We start from the raw sequence: 24753 nt of genomic DNA, 5'->3' as shown, positions 1-24753 counted from the left end.
CTTAACTACCCTGCTAGGTCACAGTCTTCTTAACTACCCTGCTAGGTCACAGTCTTCTCCTGCTAAACGACTAAAGTGCTTTAGTCATTTAATGCTGTTTACACAGAGATATCTGGATCTAGTCTTGAAGCCTGAGAAGTTCAGCTCGATTCTGCTCAGCTCTACTCTGAACTGAACTGGAAAATGTCATTCTGCAGAGATGTTCAGACCTGCCACATTCTGTCCTTTCCATTGCAGCACTGGATCACGGGATAATCCAGGTTGGAAGGCACCTCAGGAGACTTAATCCAATTTATGCTCAAAGCAGGGACAGACATGACAGCAGATGAGGTTCCCCAGGACTTTATTCAGCTAGATTTAGAAAGCCTCCAGTGTCAGACAATTGCATGACTTCACCAAGCAACCGTTCCAATGCCTGACTGTCCTCTCGGAAAAAGAGTTTTTCCTTATACCCAGTCTGAACTAGTTTTATTTTGATTTATAGCCACTGTCTCTTGTCCTTCTGCCTCTATGCAGAGCTCAGCTTCATCTTCTTCATGATCTTCTTGTAGGTACTAGCAAGGTGATGTTTGGTCTCCCCTCTGGCTGAACATTCCCCATTCCCTTAGTCTGTCTTCACAGGGCATGAGCTCCAGTTCCCCCACCACCCTGGAGGTCCATCCAGCTCACTCCAGGTCATTTCCTGCATCGGGAGTTCAACACTCCACAAATGTGGTCCAATGACTGCTGCAGAAAAGGAGATAATCACTTCCCTTGATCTCCCAGCCATGCCTTTGTTATAACATCCCAGGATACTGTTGGCTGCCTCTGCTGCCAGGACACGCTGCTGCTTCACGTTCAGTTGCTGCCCAGCAAAACCCAACCAGTGGGGCTGCTCCCCAGCCAGTCCCTGCCCAGCCTGGGGTGTTGCTATTTTTCTTTCCAGGTACACGACCTGGCATTTGGCTCTGAATTTCAGTGAATTTGAATGGTACCAGTTTCCCACTGTCTCCTTCCTCCAGCCTATTTAGGTGCCTCTGCATGACAGTCCTGACATGTTGAGAAGCTCCCTGGATGTGTATTCACAGTGCATGAGCTACCTGACAGTACCTGTCCTCGTGCCCACTTTTCCATGGTGACAATAACCATGGAGTGACACATATGGCATGTTCACAGGAAGCCTGGGCTCACAGTCCATTTTCCATGGAGTCAAAGCAATTTGGATAAGCTGGCAACAGGCTTGTAAGTTCTTTAGTGAAGTTTCAATGAGTCATGCAAAGCCGGGTAGAGGGGATCTCTAGTCTAATAGGAACATTTTACACAGCTTCTTGGCTGGGAATGGAAATTCAAATAAAATTCAGACAAGAAATAAAATATAGTTTTACAAGAGTGAAGCAATTAGGTCTGGAAACAGCTTAATGGTGACTGATGGATTCTCAGCTATTTGAAGTCCTTAAACCAAGATATTTTTGTTTTCATAAATACATACTGTGAGACCCAGACATAAGTTACAAGCTTTTACATTTTACATGAAATACTAAGCTAGATGGTCATAATGGTATTTTCTAACTTTAAAATGATCCATTGGAACTTACACTAACAGTTAACAATGTAGAAAATCCTGCTCAGTTTCTAATATGTTGTGTTTATTTTCAAAACAATGAAACAATAACATTTTCATAGACTTCATGAGACTTCATGGACCTGTAATTGACTTCCCCTCCTTTACATCTTTCCTTCCTGTCCATCACTCACAGCTACCTACCACTAAGTATAGAACTAATTATCTTCCACACTTCATTTCAAATAGCTGCAGATATTGCTGCATTAAAAAAGCCCCATCAAAATACTAAGATAACAAACACAAATGCTTTTTCTCTTTACAGGACTCATGAGTTCTACCCTCCTGAGCAGAGTTCTCACTGGGATCTGTATGGTTCACACACCCAGGTAAGATAATCCTCTCACCTAAATGGATCAGTCAGTTAGGAAGGAGCTCTCAAGAGTTCACTGTGAAGAGCAGTTTAACAGATTGCAGACACTCATCCTTTCCATCTTTAAATTCTCACAGTTCTGACATTGAGTGTAGGCTGAATAATTCTGCTTAAAACATGACTTGCTAATGTAATACAGACTCAAGTCAAATCTACTTTTTAGCTATATTATCCTATGGAAATTTTCTTTCTTGTTCAGGGTCAAATTTTCATAAAAAGTGAACATTCATTTTCTGCATCTAAAAAAAAAAAAGAGATGCCTTGGTATTCTGTACCAGAGGCTGTTACTGGAATTTGTCTATAAACAAATGTTTTAGAAGCATTTTCCTCTCAGAGAACAAACTGTAGGCTAGACAGCCTGCTGCAGAGATCAGGGTAAAGAAGACTCTTGAAAAAAAATTTAAATCATTACCTTCCAAGCACTTGTCCAAAACAATACAAACAACAGGGCTAAGGACACCCAGAATGACAATAAAACAAGTCTCCAGCAAAAGAAAGTAAGGCCTGTCACCTCTGCTAGTTTTGCATTTGTCCTTCCAAGTTCCAAACAGGTCAAAGCGTGTTTTACTCCAATGGTGACAAAAAAAGGAACTGTCTGAGAGAAAGCAAACCTTTCTTTCACTCTGGTCTTTCCCTTGCCCTCTTCTAACAATTCCTGGAGTACTTAGGTAAAACAACAGGGTACTAAATCAGAGGGACCTGAGAGAGAGAGAGAGTGCCAAACGATTCTGGCTTCTCTAAACTACTACACTTACTGCCACTAATGTGTCTGCCCTCTACCATAAAACATGATACACCTTCCCAGAGCATTGTCACACACACACAGACACTCCTGCCCACTGGCTACTCACCCAGGGGAAGCTTCTCCAGCAGATAAAGGTAACACTTAAAGAAGTCATTTTGGATTGCCTTATGCAAGACAAAGGACATACTGTGGCGACAGAGTTCTTCGTCGGTCTTGTGCCAGCGCGACTTGAAGGCCAAATGTGCTGCTTTGTACGCCATGATGAAGATGTTTTGTGAGGGTGGACAGCTGCTGTGGCTGGTGCTCTCTGCAGGACCTGTCCTGCTGAAGAGGCAGAGGCAGTGTCATTTAAATTGTGGCAATGTGCTGTCATTCTATATCGGGGTGTGTGCCGAGAGAGCGGCGCAGGGGGCGGAGGCGGGCGAGGGGAGTGAGAAATGCTGGCTCTTGGCACTGGCTCACAGCAAGCTCTGGAGTGTCGCCCTCTGAGACAAGCAGGTGCTGGAAAGTGGAAAAAAAAAATCACCCAGGAAATTGCTTAGCCAGGGTAAAAGTATATCTACTCCAAGAAAGAGTAGCTTTAATTCAATTACACTTCTCCTAATCTATTCATCCTTCACTTCAAAGGAACTCAGATATTATCCAGGATCTCCCTCTTTTATATCTCACAGGGTGGTTTTGTTTCTGTGTGTCTCCCTCACTATTAGTTCTTCAGTCAACAGGAAGGCCAGAAGACAGAACACGGACGTGCCTCTACACAAACTGTGTCCTAATAAACTGTGATTATAGCAAGCAAAGAGAAAGCAACAGATTCAGCTTCAGGCTTTGTCACTCTGTGTGACAGGGCAAGCTACTTTCTACAATTTGCCTGGGCTCATTTAATCTGGTTAAATCATACAGACTACCTCATCAGCAGGGACTAGCTGGAAGGAATTGCTTTCTGGCAACACAGGAAGGGTAAAGTCAGGGGAGGATAAGAGCTTTTTGCTTTAGTTAACAAAATACACAGAAGAACAAAAGGATATAAACTTCCTGTTAACAAATGTGGACAAATTTCTTGTCTGGGAAAGAGCAGGTTCAGGCCACTACATAAAGGGGGCTGTATACCACAAGTATGTCCCATCCTCGAGGAGGCTCAGGCCCTCAAGGGACAAGGAGAGACAAGCACTGCTTCAAAACCTTGTTTGTCCCTTGGCAGTTCAGGCTCTTGGTGTGGTACAGCCTCAAGACTCTCGAGTTGCAAAGGTACCTGGCAAGGGGATAGGGACTTTGTACTGACTGCACTGACCTCCACACAGTGTGCCCAGGAGTGCTTCTTTTTTTCAAGCTGTTTATTCCAGCTGTCTGCAGTGTAAGCAAACTATGATGCAGCAACACAGAGTCAGGAAGTTGGATGTTTCCAACACAAAAGCCATATGTCCTGAGCAGTACTGCAACCTCCTGACAAATATACCTGATCAAGCTTCTAAGAGCAGCACAAGGATGACCCAGCCTTTACCAAGGAAAATCACTAGCAATTTGGCTACAGGTGGTGCTTTCTAAATGCATCAATTAAAGCCTATTTTTCAACATAATTTTCCTCTTGGAGCAATCAATCTCTGTTTCTCTGCTTTGATATTACTTATTCAAAGTATTTAGGGGCAAAACCATCCCTGGCCTTTTTTGTTTCCTTAAACTACCATCCTGTACTACTCATTCTCACCTAACAGCACTGGCACATGCTCCCCCAGCTGCTCCAGTCTACGTGATTGTGCAAACGTGTTGGTGAACAGACCAATGAATAAATCTTTTTCAGAAAAATATACTTATTTTTCTTTCAAGTGCGATCAGCTCCCCAATCCAGCCCACAGCTGACACAAGGGAATTTGTCATGTGCTGCACTACGGGGGCTGGAGCAGCCACCTGGGATGGCAATGTGGAGGAGAGAGCCGTCCAACAACAATACACAGTGGCCTTATCAATAATGCAGCTCTCCCTGCTTCATCCTGTCAGAGAGGTGTGCCCAAGGGGGTTCCACAACAGCCAAAGGTGATTTAAGTAATGGAAGATATGTTTCTATCTTTCCACTCCTTCCTGCTTGCATATTCCCTTGTCTGCTGAGACATTTCAGGCTTTTTTTTTCTGGTTAGCACTATGAACAAGCTCAGTGCAGAGTTTACAACTGCCAGGGAAATGCAAAAGGAAGGCAGAAATGTACAGCTGAGGATGGGATGGAGAGAGTGGGATCATGGGGGTGGTTACATCAGCTCTAGTGCCACTGCACCGGAGTCTGAGCCCTTCCTTGAACTGAGGGTGATGTTCACGCAGCCTTAGAAATTCCCTTGAAATAACTCAGTCTCAAAATTCCTCCCAGTTATGTATCTATCAGAGAAACCAGGCTCTCTCCAACTAATTCTGAAGTATCTGGGCTCAAACATAATCCTGGTGCATGTCTTAGTTTTCTCACAGATCTGACCCTTATCTATTTTCAGCCACTTGCCAGTCAGAGTGCCAGGAACGGATGTGTCAAGACAGCACGTTAATGCTTTGGAAAGCAAGCTTACAAAAGACACCCCTAGAAGTGTCAGGACCCACCTGTTCAGCATCTGACACCGTGTTTCACATCTGTCATGGCTGCAGTTTTGGCAATGCCCATTGTGTAGCAAAAGTGACTCCTCTACTTAGAGACAGCAGTGACTCCAAGCATGAAGCCTAAGCCCTGACGTGTCCTAGTGGAGTCAAACGGTGGGATAGGACTATGGAGGGTTCTGGGACCACAGCCCCAGGAATCCCCATACCTCTGACAGTCAGGAAGTCCACATGGGCCTCGGCTTTTAGGTGTGCCAGGAGCATGTAAAGCATGAAGGCAAAAAAGTGCATTCTCTATCATTTTAATGCCCTGCTAGTGATCTTCTCATAACATCCTCTTCCTAGTCCACTTTCCTTAAGAAAACAGCATAACAATCATGTTCTGTGTGTCTCTGTCGCTGACTTTTACTACCCCACCACCAATCAACATTTAAACCTCTCTATCTCAAACAGATCCCAGAACTATTTCAAAGATTGCATCAAAACTGTAGATGAGGTAGAGAGACAGGTCTCATCCCAGTGTCACTCAGCAAGGTGAGCCTTGTTCTTATGAGACACTATAAAACCCATAAGGATGGTTGGGCACATCCACACTTGTCTTTCCATGGTACCATTCTCAACCACCCAACACAAATGTGTCAAAAAAAACAGTTCTGAAAAAAATAGGATTAGTTCACAGAAACTGTGAACAATGCCAGCACTACAACATGCCCCACACTGACATTAATGAGAACTGTGGGGCTTGAGTATGGGCATGATGGCACCCATGCTACTTGTAGGATCACTACTGAAAAGTTTAGTTACCTTTCTAAAACAGCTATTTAGCTTTTCCTGAAGTTGAAGCCAGCTAGCCAGCCTTCCTCTTGGTAGGAGGGACAGTGGAGAATCTGGACCTCTGGACAAACTGAAGCCCTACACTAAAATAACAGTCTACACATCCATAATGCATGACAGTCCTTGGCTTCAACAGCTTTTAGTCTAAAAGAAGAACGTGCTTGTATTTATGTGGGTAATAAAACAGTTCCTCTGTGTGTCTTCCTCTTCCTCCCCGTGAGATCAGGCAGTTCTAGGGAGGGTTTAGCATGGATTAAAATGAAGGATCAGCTAGAGCAGCTTCTTTTTAAAAGACCTTTAGCTGATCCCTGCCTGAGAGCAGCAGGTTTAAAATAAGGCATCAGATGGCTTATGATGAGTTGTGCAAGATCCAAGGTGGATCTGGTTGTTGGAGCATCAGGGTATTTGAAGAGAAGTTGTACTGGCCTTTGCATTAGTAGGTAACCACCTGTCTGTGCAGATCTGAGCTGTACACACTACTTCTGAAACACATCAGCTGCACAGCAATGAAAAACAAAACCATGTGCACAAGCTCAACATATCACACAGATCACAAAGGGTCAATTTTGCCTTTAAATTACTGTGTTCTGCTTACAAAACACCTGGTATGCAATCCAATTTCCACATGGACAAACCATCAGAATTGCTGTAAGATGTCTCCTTACCTTAAAAAGGCCTCTATTAATTCTTCTCCCTCACACTCATGCCTGGCATATGCTGTCAGGAATAGATGTGGTTAAAGCAAGTAATTTTTGTTTTATCTTTGACAACAAGATTTTAGAAGTTCCTGAGAACCACAGGATGATGTTGACAAGAAGAGGCACAGGCAGAGAGCACACGTGCAGTTGTGAGGGCAGAGAAGAACAGCTGCAGGTTGGGTTGCAGGTGGGAACCTTTACAACTGACTGCTGCTGCCTGGATTGTTCTGCTGCAGCTTCGGGGGCTTATTCAGAGCAACAGTGAACGCCCATGTCTGGGTGTCAGGCTGGAAAATACTAATATGACAATGGATGCATTAATTGTCTGACTTTCTTAGTCACAATCCTCACCCACCTAAACTCCACTCATGGGTTCAATTAGACTTAGCAGTTTTCAAAAGTATTACTGTGAAAGTAATTTGGTTTTGAGTTGACTGTAGAATTGAGAAAAAACAGTGGTTTGGGTTGATGAGAAACTGAAATATTTCCCTTTTCTCACTTGGAAAAAAAAATTCTGTTTCAGGCCAAACAAAATGTTTTGTTTGTTTGCAGGGCTATTTCCCTTCTTCAAATTTTTATTTGTTTGTTTGTAATCAAATTTAGGTAAATTTAGTTTCCGCCTTTCATTTACAAGGGCAAACTAGAACAATGTTGTTGTCACCAGCAGACTGATCAGTCTTGCAAAATCACTCTGTGAAAAATGACCCAAGGAAATGCAGAGCAAAACAGGTCCTTAGGCAAAGACCCAACCTTGGGACAGACTGCTGATGTTTCAGGAGAAACCCTGTCTTTGAACCACATTTCCAAAGCAGAGTTCACTGCCTGTAGGTCAGGATGACTCACACCCTTCAGGGCATATCCTGCACAATTCCCAAGCGCTTTCATGGGTGCAGTCACAGCAGCAATCTGTTATCATTTACACAATTGGAATTTAGCAATCTGGAATTCCATCTAAAGCAACTAAAGACAGTATGTGAGCCCTATGGGTAAATACATTATAATTCATGTAAATGAAACTGGCCAGAGCTCTGTCCCTATGGAGGGAATACACACTTCTTTTCCTCCAATCCTTCTAGCTCTGGTGCCAACACTAAATTACTTTTTAAAGGGAGTGAGAGAAGCCCCCCTTAGGTAGGAGAGGGAGCCTGTCTCCTCATGTCCCAAGCACAGTGACAGTCACAGCAGGACCCTGATCTGGAGATCCACAAACAGTATGCCAAGGTAAATAGCAATATCTGGGGAGGACTCCTGCATGCTCTGGCCACGAGCATTTTGTTTGGTTCTGGTTAGGGACATTCAGTAGTGCTGGGGCTGAAGGGAAGGAAGGGCAGGGTTCCTGATGAAACTGCAGCAGGAGCTGCTCTCTTGTTCCTGATAAGAAGCATGACAGCTGTGCCCACAACATCTGGTTTTCATTGAACCCTAGTGAGAGTTCCTTGCTGAGTCTCTTCCACCCCATATGTGGTGGTTTAATTGATGGAGCCTGAGAAGGTTTTAGGTCCAGCGTGGAATGCCGCCTTTCGCTGTGATATGTGACTCCACGTACAGTAAGGGCTGGGCTGCGCAGAGGCATCTTTTAAAAGCATTTCTTCTCAATATTGAATTTTGAGTCTATTGCCCTCTGTTGGCTCAAGCACAGGATAAAGCTCCCTTTCGAGGTGAAAGCTAACAAAAATCTCCTTCTGGATGACTGGCAGGGCTTGTGGATTTTGGGAAATGCAGGATCAAGTCAGCTGCAGCCTTGTGTGTGCACGTGTGCATAGTTCATATCCCTTCACAGCCCTGTTTCAAATGCAGGCACAGCCCTAACCAAGGAGGAAGGGGGACTGGAAACTGGCTGTCTCAGCCATTGTGGACAGCACATAAGATGAGAGTTTTCAGAAGTGACTGGAGGGGATAGTGGTTTGGTGAGCTGGGATAAGGAAGATGTTGCACACTCAGGAAATAGCACAAAAAGCAATACAGTAAAGCCTGTGGGAGAACTGGGCAAGTGGGAGATAAGTTACCATTAATGTCTTTCAGCTCTGGCATGCAAATGCCAGAAATGCTTTGGTGAAAGGTCTCTCAAGGCTTTATTTTCAATTCCAAAGCAAAAGAAAGATGGCAGCCCACACCATCAAAGCTCCTTCAGCACACAACGCTGCCAGAAAAAACATGCCTTTCCACTTCCTCTCAGCTGGATCCTTCCTACCTAAGGCATATGACTGACCCATCTGCTCAGACCAAAGAGCTACTGGCCAGTTATCCTGTGTCTGACAGCCACTGGCAGCAGTGCCTAGGGAACAGCCTAAATCCATTGCTAGGAAATATACTTTTGCTGCTCCTGTACAGAGCCAGACCAGGTATTTTCCTGAGCTTTTAGAAGGTAGAGGCATGAAGCTTCCCATCCTGGGAATACCAAGGCACACCCCAGTGCTGTGACATGGCAGTGGTGATGCCAGGAGGGAACAGCCTTTCTGCAGAGTGTGAACATCATGACAAATTCCAACCTGGGCGAGAAGAGAGTGAAAGGAGTAACAACAGATCTGTAGAAAGAAGGGCTGTGGGCACTAGAGAGATCATTTCACCTTCTCTTCTTTTAGAGAGGCTGAGATGTTAAAATCCAGACTTTCAGATCTGGAGCTCTGTGGATCCCTCCCTACTGTTGGCTTGGAGGGCAAACATCAGACTGGCATTTCCCTGATGTGGTACAGCAGCACATTTCACACACGGCACTGGTGGTGAACATTCTTTTTGTTAGTTCAAACTGAACTGGAAAATGTGCTGTTCTTTGAGCCACACATGATTTTTCTTTTAGATTTGTGCCTTACTGCTTCTACCTAAAACAAGCCCCATGTCTCCTCTCACTTGCCATCTATCCTGGAAGATCCACACTGGACAAGAAATTGTCTGTGCTGCAGTCAGTCTGGAGCTGCTCTGGGCCAGCTTGGCCAGCCTGTTCATCTGTGCTGTCTGTCTGTCTGTCTGTCTGGTGAGTGTGCACAGAGGGACTGACCCCTCGCTGCTGCCAAAGAGCTGAACTCTGCTTAACTCTCCCTCAGTGCAGTCCCTAACACAGGTCTCTCTCTCTCATCTACCTGGCAGCCAGAGCACACAAACCTCTAGAAACTTAATTAACTTTCAGACTCTGCACATCTTTCAGTGGTGGCTGCACTTGGCCAACATGTCATGAAGTCATAAGAGAGAGGGAGAGGAGACCTGATGAATGCATGGATAGGTAAGGCACAATAAAACTAATTTCCTGAGAAAGCCAAAGAAAAATGAGCTGAAAGGAAAAAAGAAAAGTTGACTGTAAGGAACAAATGACAAGTGACCTTGAAAGACCTCTTGCACCTTTAGCTCCCAAGAAGGAAGGGTCTGGCAGAACCTGGGTGTGGTGTGTGCACACCAGGGAAATGAGAGAGGTTCAGGAGCTGTAAACAGCATTTTTTGTGGATCAGTAAAAGTATCAGTAGTATAATACCCTCTGTGTTCCAGATACAGTGTGACACTGCTGGCTTGGTCAGCCTCCATCCTTAACCTGTGTCTGAGCTGTGTGGGGTTTCACAGGATCAGGAGCTCAGCAGTTAAGTCCTGTGCACACCCTGGAACACTAAACTCAGTGTCTGAAAAAATAAGTAACAAGTATCAAGGGGCAAGGAAATTAGATTAAACCCAACTCCTGGACAGCATAAACACACAGGAACTCGGATTGCAGAGACTATAAACACGCCTCTTCTTGTGAAATACTGCTCTTACTGAGAGGAGAGGCTCCAAATTTGCAAAACCCACCTTTGTTCAGAACTGAAGCAGAAAATGGAATGATCAAGACTGGAAACTATTTGCTTCTTTTTATTAACATTTTCTATCTGAGCTCTCAGACTAGAACCATTCAAAAGCCAAATGTATGTGTGTTGTCTTTTGGAACCAAAAAAATAATCAAGACATGAAAAGTTCGAGATGGTTAAGTGTTTTCTCCAGAGGCTGGGGATTAGCAGTCTGGGCAAGTAGCAGAGCAGGGAAATAAAAAAAAAAAAAGTAAAATAAAGGAAGAAACTCTTAAGTGACCTGACAAGGGAAACTTAAATCTTATTTTTAAGAGGTTAGGTTGTACTAAGGCTTGAAAAATTAAATCCACAGCTGTCTCTAGAGGACTATATCTCACTAAGAAAGCTTCAAGTAAGTTTATCATGTATCCAACACCTAGACATTGGACCTCAGGGACCACTAGGATAATATTTCCTCTGGATTAGCAAGAAAGCTAGCAAGTGACATTTGTATGAGACTAAGTTTAAGTTTAAGGGGTTTTCTTATTATGATAAATGAAGAATGAGCATACTGGGAAGGAAGGCTCTTACAGTTTGTAAATCTACTTCATCCCCACTATTTGTTTAAAAATGCACTGTTATCTCCTAAATTAGTTTCATTTGGTGACATCAGTAATTTGATGGTTTTATGTTTGTCATCCTCCCAGTGAGGATCAATGTGTTCTTTATGAGCAATATTTTTAATCTCATAATCCCCTTTATGAGAAATACTTTTAATTTCAGAGACCATGAGCACTGGCACTGGGACAATATATATGAAAAAAATTCAAGAATGAAACTATAGGAAACACAGGATGGATCTGGCACAATTATAGTGCTTTCCTTCTTCTGGGATTCTTCACTACTAGCCAATAAAGCCCAGGATATGTTGGAATGCTACTAATTAACTCACCTCTTGCCACGACAACTGATATGCCCCTGGGTTCCAGGGAAATCTTATGAACCATATGAGAAGCAGTACTTAGCCAGAGCTGGGTGAACTAAGGACAACTTTATTATGTTAACTTTGAAATCTGAAATCCAGTAGCAAATCGAGTTTTGTACAAAATAAACCTCAGACATCTACACAAACGCCAGCGTCAGAGTTTCACAAGGTAAAGCACTTTTTATTTATATATTCCACTCTTACTGGGTCTTTGTAAAATACACTGGTGTAGGAAGAGACCACAGGTCCCTCCAGTAAAATGCCTCTAATCTGTGGATGGGTTATAGTAATGTTGCTCTGCCCACAAAGCACAAAAGTGACTACGGTGTTTTCCAGTCCTGTGGAAAATCCTGAGTTCCATACCTGTGTGTCTGTACTGATGCACATGTAGGAGGTGTAATGAAGAAAAAGCATACACAGCAAAATTAAATGGGGAAAGTGAAAAAAGGGGAATTGCTTAAACAGCTTACAGATGGTAACTAAATTAGTTGAAAGCTGCAGGATTGTTTTTGCAACACGCAGCTCAACAGCACTGTAAAACTTCCATTATTGTAACCCAGAAGCTCCTGAAAACTAGTAATTACCAGAGCTGAACTCCTGGGCCCTCGTATTTTCCTACCCATGGGCCAGCTAGATCAGCCTCCAAGTCTTCCTTCCCCCAGTGCCTTCCAGACTCCTGGAAAGTACAGCTGGGAGGGTGAAGAAAGGTCCCCTTCCACCTCTCAGGTCTCCTGCCCCATACACCTGATTTTGAACAACATCCCCATCCCCTTCAGACACAGTCTCTTCCACATGCCCCATATGCTCTCCTGCCATTCCTTCACTGGGTTTCACAGCCAGCAATCCCTCTGCCTGTTCCTGCGCTGGGACACCAGGACAACACCTGGAACACACTGCTCCAGAGTCAGGCTGTCTGCAGGTCACTTCCAGTCTTGTCAGGGATAACTTGGAAAGCTCCTCAGGAAAAGGTATCTTGCCTGATAATCCACCCAGAACTGATGCCCTAGGTGGAGTAGGAGGTGGGGTGCAGGCAGCAAGGAAGCACAGCCTTAAAGTTTTGCTCACTGTGAGGGAAATCCACTGCCCCATGATGAGCCCTCACTCCCTGCATCCATCTTGTCATCTGTTCCCAGCTGATTGGCACACAAGTCACATTTTCTCTGTTATGCACATTTTTCCAGTTTCCACCCCAGACATGTTGCCTCAGATAGTTCTGGGAAGACCAAGCAGGGTGAAGGGGTAAGTGCACTAAATCAAACAGAAGTACAGCCTCTGCTTGGGTTCCCAATGAGTCTAAAACCGACTTATCATCCCCCCTTCCACAATGTAAATAAAGCAAATTAGCATTAGAACAGAACCTGTGAAAGAATTTACTGTACATTCATCCACATTCTCTTTCTTAAACTCCTGATGTAAAGACTGGTAATAATGGAGAAGCATCAACTCGTAAATCCTAAGGTTATTCCACGTGTTAAGTGCTATCCCACTAAAATTTTATGCTTGATTTCATCCAGCTTAAATGCCCCTCCTTGTTTTTCACTCTGCTACATTTCTTGTGTGCTTTGGTTAAAAGTAAGTGGAAACAAAGACACAAATGCTGCAGCCTGCAAGAGGAGCAGGACTTGCACTGATATGAAGAACAAGGCTAGCATTGTTCAGGATAGTTCAAAAATGTAACAAAAACTATTTTGGTCATAAAATGTTGTGCAAAATCTTCTTTTTTTTTTTTTTTTTTTTTTTTAAGGAAACAGCCAATGTCTGGAATATTTAGAATAAATTGTTGAAAAACAAAAATTTCCCTTTTTAATCTGTTTGAAATTACTAACTTGTTTTAAGTCATATGTCACCTCAGTGACACCACTTCAGCTGAAGTACTCATTTCTAACTCTCCCTCGGCTTTTTTTTGACAAAAACTGAAAAAAGGCAATTATTTTTGTGCAAAGCAGAAAGAATTTGATGATCACACGCAGAATCCTTTTCTTTTGAAGGGGAGAGATGAGGAAGGGGAGGAATTCCTGATTTATGATCAAATATAGACTTGTTCAAGTGTAAAGGAGACCCCTCCTTGAAAACACTTAAGCTGGTGCTTAACTTTATTACTGTGGCAAAATTAGGCATGTGCTTGAGTGGTTGCAGAGTCAGAACCATAAAATGTCATAGCCTTTATAGCTACAAGTCTGGTTTCTGCCTGCTGCATCTAATAAACATTAAGAGGTGAAATTCTGTCCCCACTGGGGTCAATGGTAAAACTCTGATTGCCTTCAGCAGAATCAGGATTTTGCACCAGAACTCTCCAGCATTGTCACTGAGGGTCACAAGATGGAATGAGCAGAGGGAGCCCATCTGCTCGCTCTTGTATGGACACTTTTATATTTAAGCTTTTCAGGTTGTTTTTGCCTGAAAATGAGCAGAAATGAAATATGCAAATTCTAGTGTATCATACATACTGAACATACACATGCAGAACATGCTGATGGCTGTATGTGGCACTTAAGTGGTGGACTTGGCAGTGTTAGGTTTACTGTTGGACTTGATGATCTTAAAGGTCTTTTCCAACCTAAATGATTCTGTGATTCTATGAAAATATACAACATGTTGTTCTGTGTTCCTCCCAGTAAAATTCCCTCTCATAGGTTTGATCCTTTAAGGGGAAAAACAGTAATTGTAGCACCATTAGGGTATATTTTATATTTTCCCATATTTCTTAGAGCAGCCTTGCTTAGGGACACGAGTAAACTGGTATTTTTCCTGTAAGTTGCAACCCTCAAGCCTCAAGTCAGGCACTGAAAGTCTGTGCAGATGGTTTGTTTGCCACATCCCCAGCTGCAGCTGAGTTTGGGGACTGTATTCCCGCCGTGCTCTCCACAGAGATTCTTGTTTTAATTTTTGTGTGAAGTCTCGTGTCCGAGGATAAAAAACACACCCGGGATTTCCCAGCGCGATCACGCGTCGGACTGAAAACGCTCTTCTCTTGGGCACATGTCCCTGTCACTGCTGATCAAAAAGGCATTCAAGAACCACCTTGGTCTGTGCCCCAAGATTAATTTCATCCAGAAGAGTTAAGTCAGGCTTTCCCTTTGCAAATCAGATTCTGCTCTGCCTCGTCTCAGTTCTTCCTTCCAGCATAAACTTTTAAGCCCAGGGTTTATTACCTCCACCCCTCAATCACTTACTGTGTGACAGCACATCGGAACAACATCATTTCCATCCCCCCTCCCTCGAGCAGCACAGTCTAATCAAGCAACATGTTTCCCTGAAAGTCATCCTTTCAGATTGCTGTACTTTATTTTAGCTAATAAAGGGCCTTAAGGAGTTTTATGCAGAGTTCATTTTACGAGGTTCAGAAAAGTATCCCACAATCACTGTTTTTTCCCTTCAAAACCACCCAATTCTTTTTTTTTCCTGAGAGCCAGGATGGAGAGATTACAAATCTCAGGGTTGCTTTGATTTCTTAATTCCACAAGACAGAGATTAGTCTATTACACTTTAACAATTCCATTTGCTACAGAAAACCAGTGTTGGCTATTTTGTTGGACTTTTGTTTTCACTGTGATCACAGTACAAGCAATCAGACCCAATGCATTTTCAACATGCAGTCTTGTTATACATCAAAGGCTCATTGAAGACAATGAAAACTTCAAAATCAGCATTAGCATCAGTACTTTTCAGTCATAAGAGAAGAAATGGGAAGAAATAAAACCAAGTTACCATGAGACAGTAATGGTGGGTGTTGTTTCGGTGTCATGGTGTTTTCTGTCCATCTGGTTAAGAACATCTGTCTGCACCTCAACCAAAAAAAAGAAAAAAAATCTCAATTTTTTGCATAAAAAGGTGCTTTGTCATTGACATTGAAAAGGGTCTTCACCTTTTTAATGAAAACAAAGAATAGAAATGTTGTTAGTATTTTCATCTACACTTACTCTACTGTATATTTAAATTGAGAATACTCCACAGTTGTCTTTCCTCTTGCTTTTACTCACTTGCTTCACTCCTCTCACCCAACTTTCTCTACTGTTCTCTTCCTATTCTGCTCTTCTCTGCAACTCCCATTCTTTTCCACCCTTCTTTATATTCATTCACTAAAATAAAATATTTTCTTTTACCTGACTCCAGAACAGTATTTCTTACAACTGCTCTAAGAAAAAAAAACCCACCCCTAAAACACCCAAACAAAACTAAAAAGGAGAGGCACAGAAATCCTGCACATTCCAGCTTCTCTTTGCAACTCAAATCACCTTCTGCCTCAAATACCACACTCTCTTTTTTTCTCCTCACACATACTTGTAACATGCAGGTGAGGGGATCTCCAGTGTCCCATCCCATAAACCTCATCACCCAACAAGGAAAGGGATGTAAGAAATTGTGCAAAGCAGCATCAACAGCTCAGGGCGAGGCTGCAGAACAAGACCTGAGGCAGCATTTGTCCTACAATTTAATTTTAAAAGAACCTACCATGCAATACATGGGTTTTGGTGTTTATGTCATGTGGTTTTCTAAACCCAGCATCAACGGGTTGTCACTGACCGACAGAATTATCTGCTCTTGGCAGTGCTGGTGGCTCAGTCCCTGAAGTGTTTCACTTGGACCCTGTCAGGCTGAGACAGGCTCTGCCGTCCTTCCAGGCCCTGACAAACAGCCAATTTTAGCCCAAAACATCGTAGCACACTTCACTGCAAGAAATGGTCGTTTTCTCATATTTTTCAGGTCTCACATTCTTTTGTATCCTTCTCATCTTGTCATTTTTGACCTGCGTTCCATAGGTGTCTAAAACTATTCTCCATTCACAGGCATATGTGAGCAGATAATTAAGATAAATTCTCAGTGAAATAAATGGAGGTTGTCAGGTACCTAGTACTCAGGAAATATCAGACTATTTATATAGCTTCAAAGTTTAATGTTTGGCTTATGCTTATCTGGAGAGCTGCTGAAACTACTGAAGAATTATCGCTCTGATCAGGTAGTTATATATATTTTTTTTTCCTTTATGACAGTCATTAATAGAAAATATTACTGTGATAAAAAGTAGAATAAGGACAGTAACAGAGGTGTTACATTCTAGCAATGTTTCATAAATGCACTGCTCTGAGGTAGCACTTAATATTTCACAGGGGACTATTTTTTTCCATTTTCTGTTCAAACAAAGGCAGGGCATGCTCTGGATACCGCAAAATATTTTATTCTGCTTGGTTACAGATTATGAAATATAAAGTTTTTAGTCTTCCAGAGGATCAGTAGATATTAAGTATTGATTCTTAATACTTTGCCACAATTCTTGGTTTTCTGTAATTTTATAAATTTTAATATTTCTACAATATTAATTTAATATTAAGTAATATAAATATGTATCACTGAAAGAAGACATACATACCAAGAAAACAACACAGAGACAATCAGGAAGGATCCCTCACAACAAAAACAACACACTGATTAATCGAAAGCCCATTTCGTAACTTGTAAATGCCAGTGATGCCTGTCAATTTCAAAATAATAAGCATTAAAAAAATAAATAAATAAGAAAACTGAATGAAGGAGGGCTGTTATGAAAGCGCCGTACAGGGCCAGGAGTTGGAGTGGACGATCCCTGTGGGGTCCCTTCCAATTCAGCATATTCTGGGATTCTGTGCAGCCTTTTACCAGCAGCAATAAACTCCAAATCCTGGAAAACTTAAAGTGCTCCAAGACCACATGCCCTCACCTAGCACGAAAACCGGCTCATAAACTGCATATAACTTAAGAACAAAACAGTGGCAACATCCTTGAGATTACATTTGTGAGGAGAAACGGCTCATCCGGGAGAGAGGTCACCGACCCCCCTGCCTCCGTGTAACCTGAGCTGGGCTCAGTTCCTACTCTCGGCCAAGTCTCTACCGGCTTGAACGACAGCTGATCATATTGATGCTCAGAAATTCAACGTCTCGAGTTTAGAAACGTAACTCTTGTGCATATTTTGGGGGAAAACAGCCCCTTCCGTTCAGCTCGCGTCGACCGCAAAGAACAGACAGAGCCCGTGAGCGGAGGGGGGGTGGCTGTGCCTCCCCCGCGCCTGCAGGGGGCGCTAACGTGGGAGGGAAGGAGGGGAGGGGGAGCGGCGCGCGTGCGCGCGGGGCCGGCGGCGCGTGCTCAGAGCGCGCGTGCGCGCGGGGCCGGGGCTGGGGCGGGGCTCGCGCTCTCCCTGGTAACGAGCACCGCGCGCGGGGCCGCGCCCTGCCCGGGCCACCCCCCCCCCCTTCCCCCCCCCACGGCCCCTCACGGCCCCCGCACCGCCGCCATGCAGGGCGAGGACGCCCGCTACCTCAAGAGGTAACCGCGGAGGGGGGGCGCGGTGTGCGGCCGGGGCGCGGCTGGTCGTGCTGGGGGTGGGGTGGGAAGGGGGTCGTGGGGCTCAGGTTGTGCTGGGAGGGGGCGGTGTGTGGTGCGGGTACGGGGTGTGAGGTGGTGGGGTGGGAGACGCAGGTGCTGCAGGGTGTTGCGAGGGGGTGGATGGGAGGCTGTGGCTGGGGGAGTACAAGGGAGGTGAGGGCGTGGGGCTGAAGGTGTTTTAGCCTGTGCTGGGGGGTGAGTGGGGCGTGGTGGGTTGGGGGGGGGGCAAGAAGGGGCTGTGGGGCTGGTGGCGTGTGGGGCTGAGGCTTTTTGGTGGGGGCTGAGTGAGGGGTTGGGCTGCGGGCGGGTGATGGGGTGTGTGGCAGAGGTGTTGCTGATGCTACTGGGGTCTGGCTTGGAGGATGGATGGGAGGTTATGGGTGAGGAGGTGAGTACGGAGTGTGTTTTGAGAGGGGAGGTCATGAGGTGAGTGGAGGGTACTGGGGGTGAAGAGTGGCTGGTTTGGAAACTGGCCGGAGGTTGTGGTGTGAGACATAAGGTGTTCGGTTTGGGAATGGGAGATAGATTTAGGCAGCCCCCCCTCAGCGTGCCCCAGTGTGGTGGGCAGGAGACTTGGATGAGGACTGGGAGGTTGGATTAGGGCTGAGTGAAGTTTATGAAATGAGTGTAGGAGGAGTGGTGAGACGGGTCCTGGTTCGGGGAAGGTGATAGTTTGAAGGGATGCTCTGGTTTGAGGAAGGCTGTGGTGGCATTTTACGCTGTACATTTGGGATGTACTGAGGTGGCAGCAAGTCGGGAGGAGAATAGATGCTATTAGGAGATGAGTGGGGAGGGTCTGTGGGTATTAAGGGTTGGGATGGGGCAGGTGGCTGATTTGGGGGTCAGGGGTGGGATAACAGGCAGCAAGGCCAGGTTCAGGGAGCAGCTGGGAGAGATTAACTGATTTGGAGATGTTAGAGCATGCTGTGGCAGATTGGGAGGGAGAGGTAATAGGATGGGATGAACAGAATAGTTTGGGAATTAGGATGGAACTGAGAGGTAGCTATGGCATATAAAGTGTGTGATCTGGGTTTGATGCTAAAGATGTGATGAATGAACGGTGCCTTTATCTGTCTGTTTGGCAGTGAGACCAGTCAGCCTAAATAACAGGGCCTGAGCTGGCAACTGTTAGATCTCTGTCAGTCATTTCAGAGCAGAAGTGAATAAATCCCAAAAGATGCCAGACCATGTAGGCCTCTGTTCAGACGTGGTGTGTGAACAGTGTCACTTCCTGTGATCATGCAGGTGATTTTCATCACATCTTGAATCCTGTGGAGTTCCTGGCCTTCTCTTTTTTTTTTTTACACTTCCTTTCCAGTTGTTAGTATTTGCAGAAGTTGCTGTTTAGACTGTCTAGGTTTTGCTTTTTTTCCCCCCTCATAAGGCACATATTAAGATACATAATTAGAAACAGTGTGGGGGGGAAAAAACCTCTTGATAATCTTTGAACATTAGTTCTGTCATTTGTTTGCCGTAATGAGGAAAATCAAATGTCCGCCTTTAATTAAGTAAATAGATGTAACTTTAGAGTAGTGCCTGCTTTTAGCCTTGCATGTTCAGTTTGTGCCATCTTTTGTGGTTTTGGAAGAACCTTTGTTTTGTAGTCATCCCTTCAACAAGTGTAGTTTTCTCTCTTTTCTGGGAGCACAAACCAGAAAATATCTGCTGTGACTGGGCTGGTGTGCAAGTCTGGTGCTCCTCTGATCCCTATTTCCCTTTGTCATCCTCCATGAGCACTCCCCCTCCCACCAAGTCTGACTTGCTGGGATTTGTTATTGGATTTTCAGCATTACCCACGTGTGCAATTTGTCCCACTTTTAATTAGAATAGTTTGGGCTTGCTTTTTCCCTCTGAAGGAATTAGTTAAAGGATATTGATACTTGGTCTTTGGTTCTGTGAGCTCAGCTAACCCAGCTTTTGTCTGTAGAAAAGGCCTTTCTCTTTTAAACCTTCAACAGAACTGGGTTCTTGTTGACAAAGCAAGCAGTGAAGTGAAAGGATGGGCTGATATGCATGAGAGCTCCCTGGTGCAGTGCTGCTTCTACCAGTTATAGTAATGTCTGCATTTTTAAATGTTTTATGAAGTGACTTACAGACTTAGGATGTGCAAAAAATCAGTAAGGTAAACGTTTGTTGAGTTGAGGGTGGAGGAGGGGTTGTTTCTATAAATAAGGATGTTTTTTGTGATGCTGACAGTCTGAATGGGGTGTTTTCCAAATGAAAAACAACTTCAGTGGCTGGGTAGTCTATTTAGTGTAGGTCCTCAAGCATTTCACAAGGTAAGATTTTTTTGGAGAGGGAACTTGAGCCTGTATTGATTTGTGACTTCGTTAGCTCAGAAATAGCTCGAGCAGCGAGGGTGTTTGTCAGTGTGAGAGGGCAGAAAATCTCTGCAGCTCTAAGTTCTTCAGCTTATCCATCTGTCCCTCTTAAGGAAAAAATTAAATATGGGAAATGCTAAAACCGTTTAAGCAGTCTTAGGCTAAGGCTCTGCTCCTTGCTAAGCTCATCAGTGGTTTACTGGTGCCAAAAAGAGAAGGTTTCACTCCTTCCTCTTTATCCCTTATCACAGATAAGAAATATTATTCCTTTTCTGTAAAGCACTGTCACACATTGAAAAATTCCTGCCCAAAACATGAAGAGTTTCCTGTTGGATTGCTGGAATTGTCTGAAACAAACCCTCATGCTGAACCCCAAGGTGACTCTCAGGAGCAGGGGAATCATGGGAAGATCTAATCCTTTTGGGAGTGATGAGCTGTTAGCTCAGCTTATTTCTTGTAAAACTCTACCAGGCTCCTTCAGGCCCACTTATTTTCTACCCATCCTTTCCTTTATATCTGTAAATATTGCTCAGCTGTCACTTACCAGAGGTTTGACTGTCAGGAGGAGTGGTTGCAGTTGTGATCTCCTGGTAGGTCTGAATATGTCAGAAGTGTATTTGGGAGTGTGGAGTGACAGCTGGATTCTTTTGAAATGAATTCTGCCATGCAAGTTTGGACCTCATGAAAACAGAGAACATGCTGTAATGAAGCATCTGCTTCAAGGTACTGTCAAAGGGAAAAAAAAAATCAGTTCTTCAAAATACTCAGGTGTTTTTCTTTAGCAGTGAGATGTATTTGTTTGCCCTGTAGCTTTATGCCCTTGCAGTTGAACTGGACATTTCCCACAGCAGACCTTTCTGTGGTTTGTGAGGGTTTGGGGCAGCTGTATCTCAAGACAAAGATATTTTTTGCAGTTGTCTTCTGCACAAGGGAAAGTGGCCTCCTTAGTAGCTGGGTAGATGGAGACAGACATTTCAAACATTTTCTGATGAGAGTGGTTACCCTGCAGGCTGCATCTGGATTTGCTAACATTTCCAGCTCTTTGAGGTTGAAGTAGTTTTCCCTGATCTAATTGACCCAATTCCACAGTTAGCTGCTGTCTCCTTTGTGCCATAGCCCGCTGCTATCCCATGGATGCTGATAAAACTGCGGGTGAAGCCACCTGTAATTCTGTTTATTGACAGGCTCTGTCTAAAAAACCCGAAAACCCAACAAAACCCCAAAGCAAACAAACACCCCCCCGCCCCCCAAACTCCAAAAACCAAACCTGCATTTTAGAGGTGTTTTTAATCTGCAGTGTTTTAGCAGCCTGGTTTATGGCCTGACTGAACAGACTGGATTGGCAATACCAAGTGGAAAAGGGACGAGTATCAGTGTTACCACCAAAGAAGAGATTTGTAACTGTATTCTCTGCATGTGGTTCTGCCACTGCTTGAATGCAGGAATGATGTGTATCTTTATGGCCTGTTGTCCATGCCCTGTCCCCAGGGCTCTTGTGTCTCTGTGTGGCTGGCATAAAGAGTTGCTGGCATAAAGGAGGAGAGAGCAGGACAGGCCCTTTTGGCACTGACATACCCATAGGTATCCTGGAGAATACTTTTTCAAGATGTCTGTAGCCACAGAAGGGCAGGTAGATGTGCTTGATTTATGCTGGTTGATGGCAGCTGTTGATCTTGTATTCAAGCCTGGCAAAGACACAAGGAGGTGAAGAACAGGAGCAAAGAGGTTTGTGCTTCAGGAGGGAACAGTTAATTTGAAATTTGAGTTGTTTGTAATTCAATCTTGGTAGATTTTAAACTGTTAAGAGTTAGCCAAGAGAGTGACAAAAAAAATCTGTTTTTAAATGACTGCACTAAATCAATGCCATTAGACAAAGATTTGTCAATACTGCCAAGGTAATGGGGAATCCACTGGGAAATTCACCTCCTCGATGAAATGCATTTTTTTTCCTCACTGTAGTTCCTTAAGAGAGCTGAGCAACGTGGAACAGGTTAAACCTTTGATTTCTTTTCTTAACTTCATTTCTGTGACTGAGGCTTGGCCAGTGACTTGGATGTGTCTGTATGCACTAGAGGCAGGATGCCCCTGGCACTAGGCTTTGGTACTGTGGTGTGGAAGGAAATACAGTGGAAGGAGAGCAGGGCTTGAGTTTAGTGTCTGAACAGAACAGGAGACAGGTCATTGTTACTGATTTCTGGTGTGTTTTCTGAGCTTTTCATTTAATCTAATCCTCTTTTTTTCTTTATGGCAGGAAGGTAAAAGGAGGCAACATAGATGTGCACCCATCTGAGAAAGCCCTCATTGTCCACTATGAAGTGGAAGCAACAATTCTGGGAGAGCTGGGAGACCCCATGCTGGGGGAACGCAAGGAATGCCAGAAAATGTAAGGTCATTGCAAGATCTGATAGTTTTTTCTGCCTTTCACAGTCATGGATTCAATAACTCAAACTATCAACCACCTCTAAGAAATAGTAGGTTTTAATCTTTATAAAACTTAGTGCTGGGTTTCAGAGCCAGGAGGTAACACGTGCCTGGGAAGGTTAACACCTGAAACACATGTTGTACACTGGTTTTCATCCCTGTACTTTAAGGTGTTTTGTAAAGAAAAGGGATTACTCCCATTTTACATGATCAGCACTTGAGATAGAGAAAAGTGAAGTGATTGGTTCCTGCTCAAATGATAGTTCCTGTTGGAGCACTGTAATACTGTTGAACTTCCTGCCAGCCTTATGCTCCAGCTATTTGCTCTCCTGTTGTTTTGATCTGCCTCCCCACTAATGAATTCACTACAGTAGCTGCATTTTATTTTTGCCTGGTGTTTTCTTTTAAGAGCAGTACAACATTTACCATGCAAAAAGCCCAGAGAATTATCATAACTTGTTTCTTTCCAAGCTGCAAGTTTGGACTTTTTCTAGGATCATGGAATCATTAAGGTTGGACAAGACCTTGTATGAGTGCCCAGAAGAAGAAGAATTGAAGAAAAGAAGAGAATCCTTAAGTTGTCTCAAATTTTTAAAGATACTGGAAGTGTTCTGTTTTCAGAGGGATCAGCATAACTTGCATCTGTTGATGTGGTGGAATTCCATTTTTGATCCATCCTATTGTTAGTGCCCACAGAGATTTCTTACTGCTCATTGCTTGTGGACCTGGCTGCAGATCTGCCAGAGCTGTGGGAGGCTCCAGGCACTGCAAAAGAACCTTCTTGTGCAGTCAACACCCAGAACTGTTTTTCATTTTGGACTTGTTTTTGTGTGCAGTACTCCTTTGTGGTCCTGTGCACTGTTTTTGGGTATATTGTAAATCAGTTCCTGTCTTTAGTGTCTGAGATGGTTGTGAGGGATCTGTTCAGGCAGCTGCATTTCATGTTGCAGCTTGAAGGCTGAGGGACAGTTATGCTCTGTCAAATCTGTTTGACAGTGAGTTGCCATTTGGAGTTCAGAGAGCCACCACTTAGGCACAGGCATCGGGTGTATCAGGATCCTTTCTGCTTCAAGAAATTCATGACTGTGTAAACATAATCAAAGAACTGAAGATAAGTCTCTTTTCAGTTTTTAATATTTTTGTCTGTGCTGCAGCATTCGGCTGAAGAGTCTTAATGCAAATACAGACATTGGTTCCCTGGCTCGAAAGGTGGTTGAAGAGTGCAAGCTCATTCACCCCTCCAAACTTGGGGAAGTAGAACAGCTCCTGTACTACCTGCAGAACCGCAGAGATGCCTCAGCAGGAAAAGGTAAATAACACAGGCACAAAGTAGCTTGGGGCTGGGGTGCTTCAGCCTTGAACAGCTGCTGGGTGGGGTTTTTCTGGCTGAGATCCTGACTTGCTTGGTGTGCGAGTTCTCTGGAGACAGTGACAGTGAGGAAAAATTACCATCTTGGAATGAGTTTTGAGGAAATGATCTTTTTAACAATGAAAGTTTACTGTTTTGGTTAAACTTAGTGATGGTTCTTACAGGCTGCCTTCAGCTTTAGCAGGACTTGAGAGATGCAGGTTCTGCTATTTGGTGCAACCTCTTCATATTGAATCTGCACTCACAGTGACATCAAAAGACTATTTGAGGATCTTCCTAGAAGAACTCTGTCAGGATTCCTGGGCTGAATTTGCAGTCTCTGTAAAGCTGGAGAGAAAAGTTTCAGAGCCTGAAAAGCTTTGGTACAGTGTAGCAGACAGCTTGGGATATTTCTCTCATCTTCTTACCTTAAGCTCCTGGCATCTTGGTGGTCCTATTTATACCTTAAACTATCTGCTCAGGGGACAGTTTCATATTTAACATCAGATCCTGTGCAACCTTATGGTTATCTTGCAAGCTATGGTTTCTTGCAACCATGAAATGGTAAGCTTTGTTCTCAAGTTCTTATCTTTATGAGACAAGTTTAAAAGAAAAATTAATGTTATATGTGTGCTTTGATTGTAACTCCTTTGGGTGGTTTACCCTCTTTTATTCTGTCTACATATCTTGCTGTATCACAGGGTACAGGCAGAATCAAAGCTGCCAAGGTATCTCAGTGTGGAAGGGAGTGTTG

At 43.9% G+C, this 24753-nt stretch overlaps 2 protein-coding genes across 9 annotated transcripts in view; one reads left to right on the top strand and one right to left on the bottom strand.

Annotated features, from left to right (window-relative positions):
• METTL11B (methyltransferase like 11B) overlaps window positions 1-17548 on the bottom strand; it is a 31037-nt gene extending 13489 nt beyond the window's left edge. Inside the window, exons 1-3 of one of the 4 annotated variants that reach the window (XM_027658567.1) lie at window positions 17363-17548; window positions 15258-15334; window positions 2825-3042 (exon numbers count right to left, since the gene is read on the bottom strand). In XM_027658567.1, the coding sequence (XP_027514368.1) occupies window positions 2825-3042; window positions 15258-15310 (271 nt within the window). In that variant the 5' untranslated portion in view covers window positions 15311-15334; window positions 17363-17548. Of the gene's footprint in view, window positions 1-2824; window positions 3043-15257; window positions 15335-17362 lie in introns of those variants that run through there. The other 3 variants (XM_027658566.1, XM_027658569.1, XM_027658570.1) reach the window with 3 other exon arrangements.
• A 163-nt stretch (window positions 17549-17711) lies between these two features.
• The window catches only part of KIFAP3 (kinesin associated protein 3), a 66204-nt gene continuing 59162 nt past the window's right edge, over window positions 17712-24753 (top strand). For all 5 annotated transcript variants that reach the window (XR_003530161.1, XR_003530160.1, XM_027658437.1 and 2 more), the window contains exons 1-3: window positions 17712-17849; window positions 22482-22613; window positions 23806-23960. Coding sequence is in view for 3 of the 5 variants with exons in the window: in XM_027658437.1 (XP_027514238.1) it covers window positions 17818-17849; window positions 22482-22613; window positions 23806-23960 (319 nt within the window). In the remaining 2 variants the exon portion in view is untranslated. The remainder of the gene's footprint in view (window positions 17850-22481; window positions 22614-23805; window positions 23961-24753) is intronic.

This window comes from Corapipo altera, unplaced genomic scaffold, assembly GCF_003945725.1.
Source record: "Corapipo altera isolate COAL_440 unplaced genomic scaffold, ASM394572v1 79, whole genome shotgun sequence".
In the NCBI taxonomy this organism is placed as follows: Eukaryota; Metazoa; Chordata; class Aves; order Passeriformes; family Pipridae; genus Corapipo; species Corapipo altera.
Note: the sequence above shows the minus strand (reverse complement) of the source record. Positions and strands in the feature narration are given on the sequence as shown.